Here is a 15351-nt window from a genome sequence, read left to right as displayed (position 1 = left end):
GGCACACTGAGAACCCTAGACCGACTCACCTTGCCTTAGTCACATTTAAACTGACTACAAAAACTTACAACTACACAAAACAAATTTGAAATATTTCTATACATGAAATAGGATGCATTTCAGTTTTCAAGAGTTCGAGGTAAAAACGGCTTTGAATAGATACCATCATCTTAAAACACGATGAAATCCAATGTTGCCAAACTGCCCTTTCAACACACCGCCAGGACCAGCTTTTAAGGATAAGTAGGTGAGAGGTTGAACAATGTTAGGAGGCTTTGCTTTCAATTACAAAAGCCCATCTGAACGCAGCCGTCACAGGCTGTGGTTGAAGATTAAATTAGTAAGAACTGAAAGACACAACACTTGTCTTCATTAAACTGTACTTTGGCATTTATTATCCCAGTCACATGTGTTCAAATGAGCTTCAATGCTTGTAAGCAAAGCTGGTCTCAGACAACAAGAAGGCTAAGACTAAGGCCCTAAACAACCTATAATTCCATGAAAAATTACCCTTTTTGCTGCAAAATTCTCACTGTGGACCAAAGACTTTTACTGTAGAGAATCTCTGCCGTTCACTCCTGTGGCCCAGAAGCCTGGGCAGCACACCTTTAGTAACAGAGCAGGGGTCTTCTAGAGGACCACCCTCCTCAACCACAGATGCTATTCCCTAACAGGGAGCTAAAATGCTGCAGCTGCTAATTTTTGTTTCATTTTAGCTACATGTATTCATTTTGTTAATATATGTTCCTGGGTTTTGTAGTCAAGGACATAGTGCTACAGTATTATACATCAAATAGAACAAAATAGGATGTCAATGAGGGAATCCTAACTTTCAAAGTCCCCATGATCAAGACCTGATTTCTGGAAACCTCTGGAACCCCATTAACCAGAATGGGCCATGGAATAGAGCAGGCGGTTATGAGATTTGTTAGATCAACATCAGTCACACTGAAAGCACTGAGAGCCATGACTCAGATGTGCTTTGGCACGTGCAACTGCTAAGGTCAGCGACAGTGCATTTGAGAACTTGCCATCACAAAAGTTAGGAGCAACAATGGGAAAGTTATCCTGTGCAATCTTTCCTCTAAAAGCAAAAACAAAAAAGCCAAAAAAAAAACCAAAAACACCAAAACAACAACAACAATAACAACAACAACACCACCCCCCCCCCCCGAAAACGGCAAGAACAAAAAACAGCAAAAACAAAAAAAAGTATCCCCATAAAGCTGCCTTGAACAACACTGTCTTGGACTCTGTGCAAAAGAAGTCAGACTACTTGTGTAAGAAGAATCACAGGTGGCTTGTATAGAGCTCACCAGATGTGGAGAGGTAACAAAGGAAGGGCCTGAGAAGTGGTCCACAGGCTTTTTGTGGAGACATGTCAGACAAGATTTCAATTCAACAGTAGTCAAATTTGCTATGGCTACCAGAACCAGAGACAACACACACAAGCAAACCACATTCATCATTTCTTTTTCCTTTTCTTTCTTTCATCTTATTTATTTAAATATGTGACTGGGATACTAACAGAAAATGCAGTTTAATGTAATTAAATAGAAAAGCATTACAGAGTGGGCACAATGAATTGAACAAGGACTTCCCCCCTATTTAGCAGTCATGCACATTGGTGACCAAGAAAGGATTTAATAATTCGCTGTCAAAAATCCTTTTAAGTGGTCAGTCTTTTAAGGATGGCTGCAGCAGAATAGGGCAGCAAACTGAACTGGCATGAGACGGAGAATCAATATCACCTAAAGACTGCTTTTGTATTTTCCTTGGAGTTCCTCAGAACAGAACTCAAGGTCTACTTATATTTCCTGCTGTAGTGCTCTATCAAAGAGCAGTCTGGAGTAAGAACATTGCCAGACTATGCCCACAGCAAGAGAAGAGCTGCTACCTACCAATTGCCAGGGTTGGGCCTAGGGCCCACTTTTGGGATAGAGAAGAGGCATTGCCTGTATGGGAAAAGCAATACAGGACAACATGGATGACTTCAAACTTGGAATCTGTCATGAGAAAAGGCTACAGTCTGTGGCCTACTCCTTTTGGAGAAAAAAAAATGAAGGAATTTCTTAAAGTGGAAAAAATGGTCTTAGCTCCTGTTTTTACCTGCAACAGGTGTCAACTGCTGATTGAGCATCCCCATTGGTGTTGGTGGTGGCACCACCCCCATGAGAGCCCCCACAGGGGTGCCTGCTCGGGGAGAAGCACTCGGCTGCTGTTGCTGTGCTGCTCGCTCTCTCTCCTGCTGCTCAGCAACTTTAGCTGCCCGCTCTGTAAAGGCATTTCACATTTTCAATTCTGTTTTTAACCCAGGAATTCAAAATACCATCCATTGCATTCAACAGGACTAGTAAAAACACAGGCAACAGTTCTGTCTCAATGGAAGGAACGGTAGATGACTAGTCTCAACACAGGAGTCGGGCCGATTTCACTTGGTAACCTAGGATTCAGCTTTCCTATCCCATCTTGAGAACTGGTCTGCAAAGATTTCAAGAATGTTAAGACTGCAACACACATTCAGAAAGCACAGATTTTATCGAAACACATCACCAGGTAACCAACGTGGTTAATCTCACGAGGCACTCTGAAGATGAGAAGCGCTACCATTATTCTAGTATTAATAGCATTACAGATTATAATTTCAACATGAAGCAATTCCATGGCCCATTATAATTTTTGGAACAATTGTACTTACTCTAATTTTCTGATTCCTTGTATCCAATTTTACTAAAATTTGAGGACTCATCATTAATATCACAAGTTTAGCAGCTGAAGAAAATTAACTCTGTAAGGGAAAAGTAGCTTACTGCCTCTACCTTAAGACTTTAGGAAAAGTAAACAGCCAGTTTCTACATTCTAATGAAGCAAAGAAAGAGGTCATGATTAACTAACTTCAAGGGAGGAAAATACATGATTAGCTACACTGTAGTCATCAGAAGAGGGAAACTAATACATACATGTATGTAGCAATGGACAATATTCTGAAAGAACGAGGTTCCCTGAAGCTGAGTTCAAAACCGACCATGAATCCTAAATCAGCAAGAATTCCAGCACCTACTATTAGTACACTTGAAATGCAAGAGGAACACATGTTTTTGGAACCTCTCGGCTAGTAACTGATAGCCTCCTTACTTCCTTAGGCTACTCTGCACCTCTAGAGCCAGCACCCTCAACAGTCATGCTCTCAGCACGCCGGACCTTCTATGAGGGCATATTCCCAAAGCTCCCACCATACAGGGTTTATTCAGCTTCACATTCTAAGTAGGAAGTCCTTCCCACTCTTCAGATGGGCACACAGAAGCTGGGGTACAGCAGTGACTTGTCCAAGAATACAGGAGAAACAGCAACTCATGGCCCCGATGCCTGGTGTCATACTTCAACTTCCACAGTTATCTCTCCAACGTGGAATTCAAAAGACTACAGCTATCTAGGGAAAACAGTTTGAGGCACATGGCTTTAAAGAGACTCAAGAAGCAACAGCTCCACTCCTTTATTGTAAGAATGTGAAAATTGTGCAAGTCAAAGCTCCTGAGGCTGTGATGAAGTTGCCTGTAGACACTTAGCATCACTCACTAGGTCTGTCTCAGCCTGGTATCTTCTGCACAGTGAGTATGAAAAGCAAACCCATTCTAACAACCTATTCTCTAGTAGTTAAAAAAAAAAAAAACCTCCATGATCTAGATGGCCCAATATTAAATGATAGTTTTTACATTACACAAATGAAACAATAAACTGGAGTGAAAAAGAAAAATTAAAGTTGGAAAAACAGAAAAGCTCAGGTGTATGGATAAAATTAGTTCTTTCTGAAAGAAGCTGAACTAGGCTGCTTTGGAATTCAGAATTACTAAAACTATACCAGCCAAACTCCCAACTTTGTGTTTTGAATTCAGTGGGCAGAAACACCCAAAGTTCAGAGTTTGAATTTCAGGCTACTGAAACATAAAACTCACCTCTCACTAGGTTCTTCCTAATTTCAGATACCCCATTAACTATGAGAGAATTTTTCAAATATCATCTCTTCTTCCCTTAGCCATGCTACAGTTTTTCTGCCTTCAGATGATCTCTAGATCTCTTTGTCCTATTTGTACCCTAAATAACCAGCCACACAGTACTAGATTTGTTTGCTTTGAGATAGGCTTTACACTATGTCAGCCAAGCTTCTTAGACAATAGTCCTCCAACTTAGTAGTACATTTGGTCTTAACTTGAAGTAAGCCCTAAAATATCAAAGTGTCCAAGAGTTCTAGGTTCTTATGGGATTGACTAGACTTTCTCGAAGAATGTTCTTGGGTATTAATAGATGCCACATAAATACCTGGTCAATTTTCAGAAAATGCCAGATAATAAAAAACAGGTTCTTTACTGTAGGTCTTAGTGACTTTAACTTAGGACTATCCCAGAGTTAGAAATGCTTCTGAAACTGGTTTTGCCATAGACTATTTCTTGGCTGAGCATCTTCAGCAGAAGATCCTTAAGGAAGCCTGTCAGATAATTTTATAATAGTAAATAGTAGCAAGTGAAAGGAATATACGTTTTTTATAAAAGGGTTACTTTGGAGATTTTATAAGCTTCAATAAAAGGAGCTGCCTTTGTAATGTATGCTTGCTGGAAAATAATGGATTTGGACTTAGTCAAGTTAGAGAGGAAGACTATATTGGAAAATTATCTAACATACAAAATTTGAAGTGGAAAAACTACAACTCAAAGTATTGCCTAATGTAATGCTTACTTTCACTTATTAAAGCCATACTCAATATTAACTAGAACAATAAATAATCCAAACCTCCAAAAATCTCTTAAGGAATTAATTTTTTACAACTATGAACCACCAACTCTTTAAGTAGCTCATGGTTCAAAAGTGATCAATCATATCAGTCATAGAGTAAGGGGAAAATGAAGGTAGCTGAGCTTTGTCAAAGTCATCCAGTTATCTTAAGAGCAGGTATGAACACAGACGCAGTACAGGCCAGGACTGGCATAGGGAACCAGGCATAACACACCTCAGCCTAGAGTTTAACTAACAGCTTTGGCTTATCAAGAGCCATACGGAAGATCACTTATTTTAGAAGGCCACATTCAGGTAAATTTTAATCAAAATTATAGTTAACATTATTGAACAATCTTTCCCCAGCTCAACATATGTGTGCCTACAGGTATAAATGAAATAAAATCATGCAATTTTTAATAGCAAAATATTTTTGTTTGACAAATTTGCCAGGAGGGGCAACACCACAAGGATCTGAGGCCAAGTCAGAGGCAACTCTCCAGGTACTGGCATCTACTGCCAGCTGGGACAGTCCAAAACACCAGATTCATGTGCATGTGGTAAGAATAGCAGAGTGCTTGTATATGCATGTGCATTCCTGAAAACACCCCTTGCTTACAAAGTGGAGACAGTTGTGCCTAGTCCTTATTTACCTTCATATTCTGCTTTCTTGGCTGTTTCAAGGTTTCTCCATTCTGTCCCCACCAGTCTGCTGAGCTCCCCAAAAGAATAGTCTGGGTGTTGGGCTTTAATCACAGCTCTCATTTCACTGCTGAACAAAATGTAGCCACTCATGTTGATTTTCCGTTTAGAACCTTCCTTCTTTGCACTGCCTTTGGCAGACTTTGGGGTAGACTGTAAGACAGAAAGCTATTATATAAGGTGTCAGAAAATTGCACTGGGTTATCTACAGTTTCTGGAAGCCAGACACATACGATGCAATAATGTTTTACAGACATACTCAGTTTGTAGCTGACATTTTCTTGGTCAAAATATACCTCTTCCTTGTCTTGTACAAATAAATGAAACTTTCACTGAATTCCATGACTGTAGTCTACAATGGTGACCTCACAATTAAGTCTCAAGAAAATTCTGAATGAGGAAAATAAATAGAAGAGGGATCACCTCAACCAAAAGATGAAGTCCTAAGGTAGGAGAAATAAAAAAGATATAGGCATCCAGGTGTGGCAGAATATATCTGTAATCCTATTACTCAGGAGGCTGAAGTGGAGGCAGAAGGATCTTATGTGTAGGCACTGAAAGCTAAGGTGGAGGATCTATAATACCACCATTCCTTATTGCTTCTTGCCTACAAGGCAAGAGCCTTCTAAACTCCTCTTAAACCATCACTAGGAAATTTAAAAGAAATTATTATTGGCTTAATGATATGGTACGTATGCTTTTTGCCAATTAAAAATAAGTAAATAAACAAAGGGTCTGCAAAACAAAGACAAAACACTATTATTCCTTTGTGCAGATTTCTAGGCAAAAATTCGCATGTGAAGTGTGTGGCAGTGTAAACCTGTATGTTTTGGAAATGGAGGCAAGAGGAATAAGAGTTCAAGGCCCACCTTAAATACACAAGAAGTCTGAAGCCAGCCTAGGCTAACTGACATTTCAAAGAAAAGTCTGACATATACAGGGAGCTGATGCCTCTTACTGTGGTTTGCGTCTGCTAAAGACTAGAACTGAGAAGGCAAGTCATGGGGTATATCACTGTACCTGTGGGGGTGTATAGGGCATGAGGTCCAGCTCATTGGCCAGGGGTGTCTGAAGCTGAGGTAGAGATGGAGGTTCAATGACTTCACTATCCTCTTCTCCCATTTCTTCAATATCATCATCTCCACCTTCTAACTCAGCAAATTTAGCTTCTAGCAATTGGATCTTCTTTTCTAACAAAGGTGAGGGTTCCTTCTGAGGAATGATTGGTTTTCTGAAAAAACAGTGACAAAAACAAAGTATAAACTTTACAACCACTTCCAGGACTGGTCAGAGAGCAGACCTGAAAACATTTACAAATGACATTTTACAACCTGCCACAAACATTCTATAAGGCTAACAAAATAGCTTCAATGGGTATTTGTGATGTTACTTCTACTTATTAACAATTCTGATCAATACTCACAGAGGGACTGGTCAGGTCTAGTGGACTATATGTTAAAAAGAAGTTGTCATAATCTATGAAACTGAGCAAATCTTCCCACAGAGAGGCTGCCAACAGAACCAAGTGTTTCTGTCTTCATTCTACAATTGCTGGTGTCTAAGCCAAGGTACTATTAAAACAACTTTTTTTTTTTTTTTTAAACGCAATACTTTCTTTTTCTCTCTGTAACAAAACAAAACAAAAAGCTGACTCAAACTTAATACTATCTCCTGCCTCACCCAAGTATGGGAATTACTAGATCTCACTAAATTGATATTTTCTATTGGAACTGTATGATAGTTCAAGACCTAATAAAACAACTCAGAACACTGGGTTACATGACTCATATATTAGCCCAAGTGCCCTTTCTTAGTTTTATAAGCTTTACCTGAAGTAGTAAATTTCATCATCTACAACTTTAGCAGAGAGTGAAAACCTCTTCAACCCTTTGAACTTCTTCATCTGCTTGTCACTCTCATTATAGCGGCTCTCACAAAGCAGAATGTCATTTTCTGGTATTTCAGTTGGCCTGCAGGAGAGGAAGTCCTTGAATGACAATACAGCACATTTCCCTGAAATAAGAAGATAGAGATAAAAGATATATTACTGTTACAGAGAACTCAAATTCAGTTCTTAGCACTGACACTAGGTGGCTCACAATTGCCTGTGGCTTCAGCTTACAGGGACATTCTCTCCTGGATCCACTGACATCTGCACTCATGCATGCACATACCCTCCCATACATACATAATTAAAAATAAAACCCAAAACCAAACCACACCAACCAAACACCACCACCACCCATGTGATAATGAATGCTAAAGGTGCTGGTCACCTAGCATGCACAAAACCCTGGGTTCATGGGCTGGCAAAATTGTCTGCCTAGAAGCTTGACAAGCTGAGTTCATTCAATTCCTGAGACCTACACGACAGAAGGAGAACTAATTTCCACAAGTTGTCCTATCCTCCACACATATACTATGGTACACAGACTTCCATATAGACAGACAGACACATGCACTTGCCCAAAAGGGGGTGGGGGAAGGGACCAAGCAAGCTCTAGGTTCAATCTGAAAAAACAACAAAGAACACTAAGAACACTTATTTTGCTATTCGATATTGAACATACCAGAAATGCCAACAACTTCCTGAATATGTCCATTCAAAACAGGTCAGAAACATTTCAGGTTCAAAATGGCTTTTACTGCCTTAGAAATACATATAGTATTTACATAACCCAAAAGACTTAGTTAGGAATAGCCATTCTTCATGCTTAGAGAAGGAAAAAATGGAGATGGAAAAAGTGGTAAAAAAAAATCTCTCCAGTTAAGGAGTCAAATTATTAGTCAGAGACAGGGATGCGGTTCAGTTGGCTGAGTGCATACAACCAAACATTGTTAACATATGCTGGAAACCCTAGCACTGCAGAGGTGGAGGCAGGAAGATCAAAGTTCAAGGTCATTCTCAGACACATACTGGGTTCCAGGCCAGCCTGGGTAATATGAAACTCCCATTTCAAAACAAAAATTAAGTGACTGGTAACCCTGAAATAAATGTGGTGTCTCTGTGCTTTGGCTTGCATTTCTATTAGAGCCCCTAAACACTGGTAAAAGCTTTGATTTCATTTAATAATACATTTTTTCTTTATAAGCTATTAGATTTGGGCGCTGAAGCAATGGTTCGGCAGTTCACTGGCTGCTTTTCAAATGGGCCAGGATCTAATTTCTAGCATGCACATAGCAGCTCACCACTGTCTAACTCAAGTTTCAAGGCATCTGATGGTGCCCTCTTTTGTCCTCCAAGGTACATACACCATACAAAAGCCACAGGGATATACATGTGGATTTGCCCATATACATAAAAAAGATCTTGATAGATCAATTTTGTGAAAATGGACATATTTAAAATATTGAGTTCTTCCTTTATAATAGGTCATTTTTATTTATTTGGGTCTTTGGTAATTTGTGTAAATATTTTATTTATATACTTTTAAACTTACCACTATATTTTGTTCAGCTCCGTATATCCATATATCAACATTTTATTGTATAATAAAGATTGACATGTTAATCATTCTTTTTCATATATTTCATATTTATAATATATATAATTTAATATAGACTAGCCACATCTTAGTACTTAAGAATTACATGTGGCTACTGTAATGGATAAATTATAACAGGTGTGAAGTAAAAGAAAAACTTCTCATAGAAAACAAGATAAGGGCTGGAGAGACGGCTTAGCAGTTAAGAGCACTGACTGAGGTCCTGAGTTCCATTTTCAGCAACCACAAGGTGGCTCACAACCACTTGTAATGGGATCTGATACCCTTTTCTGTTATGTCTGAAAGCTACAATGTACTCACATACATAAAATAATTAAAAAAAAAGAAAGAAAACAAGATAAAATTTGTGTAACCATGAGACACATTAAGATTTAAGTAACACACAGAAGAAAAAGAAATAGCATATGCAACCTGGGCCTCAGCAAAATAATTTCCTCTGCTTTTTAAAAGACACAATTAAGAAAATAAAAATTTAAGTCTTCTTCCAAGAGGAGATATTTATGACCCATGTACCTGGCAAAGGATTTGTTTTCACAATATACAAACAACTCTTACAAGTCAACAACAAGGAAAACAATGTAGAAAAAACTTCCTGCTGTTGACAGTGCTGGTCTCTTCTAGAGTTCTCTGCTGGATTTGCTTGTAGGAGATTAGGTATCAGCTTTTTCTGGTATACTAAGTCATATCAAGTTCCTATTATCTTTTTAATGCAAAGTTTTTTGTTATTCTTCTATCACCTTTTTGCTCTTAGATTTCATATATTTCTTGATCCATTAAAAAGGCAGCAGAGATAAATACATGTTTATAATATAGTATATAAGTATACAATATTATAGTAGCCTCAACAAAATATTTTAATGCATTTGTCTACCTATTATCTGCCCAATAGATTATGTGTGATCAGTAAGATAATTTCATTATTCTGTTTCCAGTTATTTCTGTTTCCAGTCATTTCCCCACTTCCCCTAATACTGGCAATACAATACCTGTTTGTTAATTGAAGGATTAAGTGTACATTTGAATAATCTGTTTAAAATGTCTTCTCTTCTATTGTTAAGTTCTTTGAGAGCTTACAAGGCATCATTTACCATTAAAATTTGTTATAGTGGTATGTGTGTGGGTGTTGGTTTATTTTTTGCTTTATAATTAATGAATTATGAGACAGTCTTGTGATGGTCAAGGATCCTCAGTCTCTACCTTCCAAGTGCTGGGATTACAGACAAACAACACTATACTCAAAAACAAACCACCTAATGGTTATTGTTTTATATATTTTATCCACATAGTAGATATCAACTCTATGTCTAGGAAGGAAATCAAACCACATAAACTGATGCAATGTTTAGATAACATGGCCCTTCTCTTTTCAGAACTCCTAAGAGGTAAAGGGCAAAATGTGATGCTAGCTCTCTTTCTCTCTAAGCCCAGGTTGGAAAAACATTGCACACCCATACCAGGCCAATAGCTGTTCAAATCTTTCAATCCTGTTCTTTGCATGAGCACCTCAATCCTGTTCTTCCTCTCCAGCCCTCCAACAAGCACCTTCTCTTCACTCTTTAGCTCCAGTACCATGGCTATTCTTATTTTTGTCTTTGACCTTCTCTGGTATGGGCCGTTCAAGGGAAGAGGCAGTCTGCTTCTCTTGGCATTTTGCTTATTGAGGACCGTCTCTGGTCTAGTGCCTTCAGGAAGCCAACTGAGGTCTAATGAAGGCTGCTTGCTTATCATCTGAGCATATGGAACTGGGTGCAGATCAGGAAAGTAGCCCTCAGCCCCTAGGGAGTGCCCCAGAGCTTTCCAGCAGAGTAGATGAAGGGAGGTTCTGGTAAAGAATGGAGCACAGGGTGCTGAACCTGTATTTCTAGCAGATGACTAGCAAGAACTGACCTGGTGAGAGGGCCCTGGGCAGTAAGCCTGTGATAAGTCCCCACTGAGACCAAAAGTAAATGATATATAAGACCATCTCTTAGATTTTTCTCTGTATGATTTAAAAACAAACAAATATAAAAACGCTGGTCCTTTTTCCTTTAAAAAGTTTAAAGGAATTATTCTTAAACTATTTTTCTTGCTTTACTGATAAAGCATCAAATAAGTTTATGAAGAGAGATGTAGAGAGAAACAACCTATAATTATATTAAGAATGGAATGTCCAGGCCCCAGTCCTGGAATTGTTATAATCTTAAGCCAGAGGCAAGTGAATCTCTGTGAGTTTGAAAACACCCTGGTCCACATAAAGAGTTCAAGGACAGCCAAGGCAGCAGTAATAATAATAGTAGTGATCCAGCAGTCACAGAGGAATTACTTGAGAATAAACATGGACGTACCTGCCAGAGAGTGTACCTCTACTGCTTGACTTGTGAGAAGCTTCCTGAAGGATGAACCTTCCAAAGAATTTGCCTGTTTTGTCAAATATGGAATTTTCTCAGAAAGATGACATGATTATACTTAAAAAAATGTCCATTTAGGCTACTATAGCAATACTACTGTGGACTGGGCAATTTCTAAAGAACAGACATTTTTCCAGTTCTAGGAGAAAGGAAGTCCTACAGTATCTGACACGTTCCTGTTTACAGCACAGGAGTATTATAGGTGTCTGAAGCACGATGAATAGAAGAAGCACAAAGATGGAAGAAGAGAGTAAACCAACTTGTATGATCCCTGCCTAAAATAGTGTCTTATCTACTTGGTGCATGGCTCTTAGGACCTCAGCATCTCCCAGAAGATCTCATTGGCATTAAGTTTTGACCTGTGAATCCTGAAGGAACACATACACTGAAACCATAGTACATTAAAAGGCAAATTAAGCATGTATTGTCAATTGGGGCATAAGTATCAAAAGACACACATTTAAAATGTGGGGACAAAAAGTGGGGACTGGGATGCTTTGGGAATTGTTCTGTTTCTTTGCAATCCTGGGATGGAATCCAGGGCTTTATGTAAGTGTTCTACTGCTACATGCCCAGCCCCAAATAAGAGATGTAAATTTCTAGTTTAATTATTGTGGTGACATTAAAACTACATATTGAAACATGCCATCTTCCAAATTACAAGTAGACTCTACAAGCAAATGCATAAGTGTCCTTTCCAGTAGCAGTTCAAGGGGTGAGAGGAATATTATGAAGAGAGGTGACTAAAGCTTTCCAGTTCAACAACCACTTTTCTTATAAACAACAACCATATGCTAAAAATACCCTACAAACTATTGTCACAGTTTGTAAGCAAAAGGACAGATGCTAAAGCTGGAATTCTAGGCGGGGTCATTTGCAGCTTATCCCAGCCAAATGGTATAGTATAGCCTAGGTTTGGCTTTGCATCTGTAAGATCTAAGAGATCTGTAACATGGCTGGTTGTGCTCCTAAACTGTTCCTCTAGTAGATAACTATTTAGTGAGCTCCAGGATGTTTTCAAATGCTAGCCATATTTTAGGGCTGGCTTTATCCTTAGGTTATCTGGATGGCCTGAAAGAGAGGGCTGGGGAGAGCTTCTAGTCTCCCAGCAACCATCTGCAGGTGACATTTGGTGACCGCTCATTCTCAGGGGCATCTACCATTTATTTTTTACTGAGTCACATCTCATAAAGAAAAAACAGCCTAAGTATCAGCCCCAAGGTCCTCCTTTCTAATTCTTGGAAGACTTTTGATAGCTCATCTTTAGGTTCTTTGCCTAACACATTACTTTCAGCAGCTGCTTCCTAGTGGGGTTGTGGCCCATAGATGGACCTTTGCTGTGTCGTCTGAATGCTCACATAACTATTCCACCTCCTGAGGTCCTGACTTGTGCTTTAGCTCCCTCCTAACTTTACTCAGCTTTTAGGAAAGCCCAGCTTTATCTACCTGGTAAGTTGTGTTACTTTTTTCACTTAAGAATTTAATTTTTTTCCTTTCTTTTCTTTTTTTTTTTTTTTTAACTTTCACATTTTTAAATTCAGCATCCAGAAGGTAGAGTTAGACAACTCTCCATGAGTTCTAGACCAGCCTGGTTTACATAGAGTCCCAGGGAAGCCTGGGTCACAGGCCAAGTGAGAGAACTTTTTTTTAAAAAAAGTGTGTTTGTGAATAGGGTAGCACATGTGAAGGTCAGAGGACATTTGCAGGAGTCAGTTCCCAGGGATTGAACATAGGTTATCAGGCTTGGTGACAAGTGCCTTTCACCTCATCATTTTGCCATGCTCTAACTCCTAAATTTTTGTATGTAAGTCTCATTATGTTGCTATGTCTGGCTGAAAATTCTTGTGCTTTTAGCCTGCAAGTACCTGGGAATACTGGTCTGTACCACTGCCCTGGCTCAACATTTGTCTTTTTAAAAAAATTAAGACAAGACTTCATTGCTAACAACTTTTGTGCCATCTCAATGAGTTTCCAAGACTTTCCAGAGTTTCGTCTGAGTCATGATCCAGTCTATATTGTGGAGACAAAGATGGCTGTTGTTGCTTGGAATATAGCTTCTCTACATTTTTTTTTTTTTTGTTTTTGAATCAAGAACGAGTTTGGGGTGCTGGTGGTGACAGCCCAGCAGTAAAAGCACTGGCTGCTGTCCTGCAGAGGACCCAGGTTTGATTCCCAGCACCTACATGACAGCTTATAATAATCTGTGACTACAGTTTCAGAAGATCCAATGCCCTCTTCTTGCCTTCTTGGGCAATATACATGGTACACAGACATATATGCAGTGAAAATACACACCCATCTTAAAAATAAATAGTAAAAAGAAAATGGAGCTGGTTATAATAACACATGATTTCAAACTCAGTACTTGAAAGCTGGGCCTGCAGATCTGAAGGTTCAAGCCAGCCTGGTCTTCATATTGAATTTTAGGCCAGTCAGGGCTTCATTGTGAGACATTTTTTTTCTCTTTTAAAAAGAGCCTAAGCCAGGTATTGTGCTGTACACTTGGGAGGCAGATCTCTGTGAGTCTAAGGCCAGCTTAGTCTATGCAGTGAGCTGCAGGACAGTCATAACTATACCCATTCAAAATAAAAAACAAACTAAAAACAGTGGGACATTTATGTCATGGATATTTCTAAGATTCTTTTGGTATCATTCAATACAGTTCCTGAAGCAGTATTTATTATTTTGTGATGAGCTATACTTCTTGAGTCTCCTTCTAAGGTCCTATAAATGTAGTGCTAGAAGCAATGTTCTTTGGGTTCTAGTGAGGGGCCATGTTTTTCTACTGTTAAAGAATAAAAAAAGTCATTTGAAAAGTTGTGCAAAATCTAAAATTAAATAAAAATTAACCCAACAAATTAGATAGCTGTCCTAACACAAGGACACTTCAGTCTCACCTTTACTATGCTTCATTTTAATCTCCTTGCTGGGTTTACACTAGGAAGTAACTTTGGGTATCACTTTAGTCTGGATCAGAATTTAAAAGGAAGATATTTTCTGTTACAGAAAGGCAAGAGTTTAATGACTGCTCTAGTTCACTTTCCCTGTGGTAGAAGGTGAAGATGTGCTGAATTACTAAGCAGTTTGCCATATCTACTCCTGAAAGGAACCATGAGCAACATCATCAAATAAAGACTAACAGATGTTTGAATCTGCACATTTTTCTTTGGTTGTGATCTATGGTGGCTTCTTTAAAACCGTCAACAATCTAGGGGACTGAATGTAGCTATGCAGGTTAACAGTAGAGTGTGCACTTAGCATACACAAGGCCATGGGTTCAATCTCCGACTTGGTGTGTTGGTGGGGAACTCACAAAACACCAACCAGCAATGTAAAGTCTGTAACTAGTAATCTTTTAGGAAGCCATCTCAAGGGATGTAGTGTGCCTAGTGTATGATTTAGTGGCTCTCAGGCCTTAGAGAAATATAATAGCTGGCAACATTGTTAGTATATGATGATGCATACAACTAAATCTTAGAAATAGAATACTTGGTAGATGATCAAAGAGAAACCAAGACACTATGTTGGAATGGAGACAATAAAATGATCAAGTTTCAGAATCTAGCAGAGGGCTCAGCCTTTAAGAGCACTGACTGCTACTCCAGAGGTTCTGAGTTCAATTTCCAGCAACCACATGGTGACTCACAACCAGATGGGGTAGTAATGTGATCTGAGCCCCTCTTCTGGTGTGTCTGAAAACAGGTACAGTATATTCATATAATAAAATAAGTAAATTCTTTAAAAAAAGTTTAACAGAAACTGAAAAGTTAGGCTATTCTCTCTGTTTCCTCCGTTACTCTAAACCACTGTGCACACAGCAGACAATAATTTATACCTCACCTCACGGCTCTGCTCAACTCACCATGATTCCCTTTCAAGTCCGATCACTGTCCATAAGACCTACTATGTCTCAGTGTCCAGAAAGCTCAAAGGCCTCATTTCTTACACATCCCTTCCCTTACTCTAGCTATCCAACCCTCTTAGATTCC

The 15351-nt window shown here is 38.9% G+C and overlaps 1 protein-coding gene across 46 annotated transcripts in view; it reads right to left on the bottom strand.

Annotated features, from left to right (window-relative positions):
* Pbrm1 (polybromo 1) overlaps positions 1 to 15351 on the bottom strand; it is a 96378-nt gene that overhangs the window by 8913 nt on the left and 72114 nt on the right. For 21 of the 46 annotated variants that reach the window (XM_076931355.1, XM_076931361.1, XM_076931366.1 and 18 more), the window contains 4 exons: positions 7299 to 7482; positions 6490 to 6700; positions 5421 to 5637; positions 2110 to 2274 (listed from right to left, as the gene is read on the bottom strand). In XM_076931355.1, the coding sequence (XP_076787470.1) occupies positions 2110 to 2274; positions 5421 to 5637; positions 6490 to 6700; positions 7299 to 7482 (777 nt within the window). The remainder of the gene's footprint in view (positions 1 to 2109; positions 2275 to 5420; positions 5638 to 6489; positions 6701 to 7298; positions 7483 to 15351) is intronic. The other 25 variants (XM_076931382.1, XM_076931391.1, XM_076931392.1 and 22 more) reach the window with 3 other exon arrangements.

The sequence above is a fragment of the Arvicanthis niloticus genome, chromosome 3, assembly GCF_011762505.2.
Source record: "Arvicanthis niloticus isolate mArvNil1 chromosome 3, mArvNil1.pat.X, whole genome shotgun sequence".
Taxonomy (NCBI): Eukaryota; Metazoa; Chordata; class Mammalia; order Rodentia; family Muridae; genus Arvicanthis; species Arvicanthis niloticus.
This window is presented reverse-complemented; position numbering and strand designations above follow the sequence as displayed.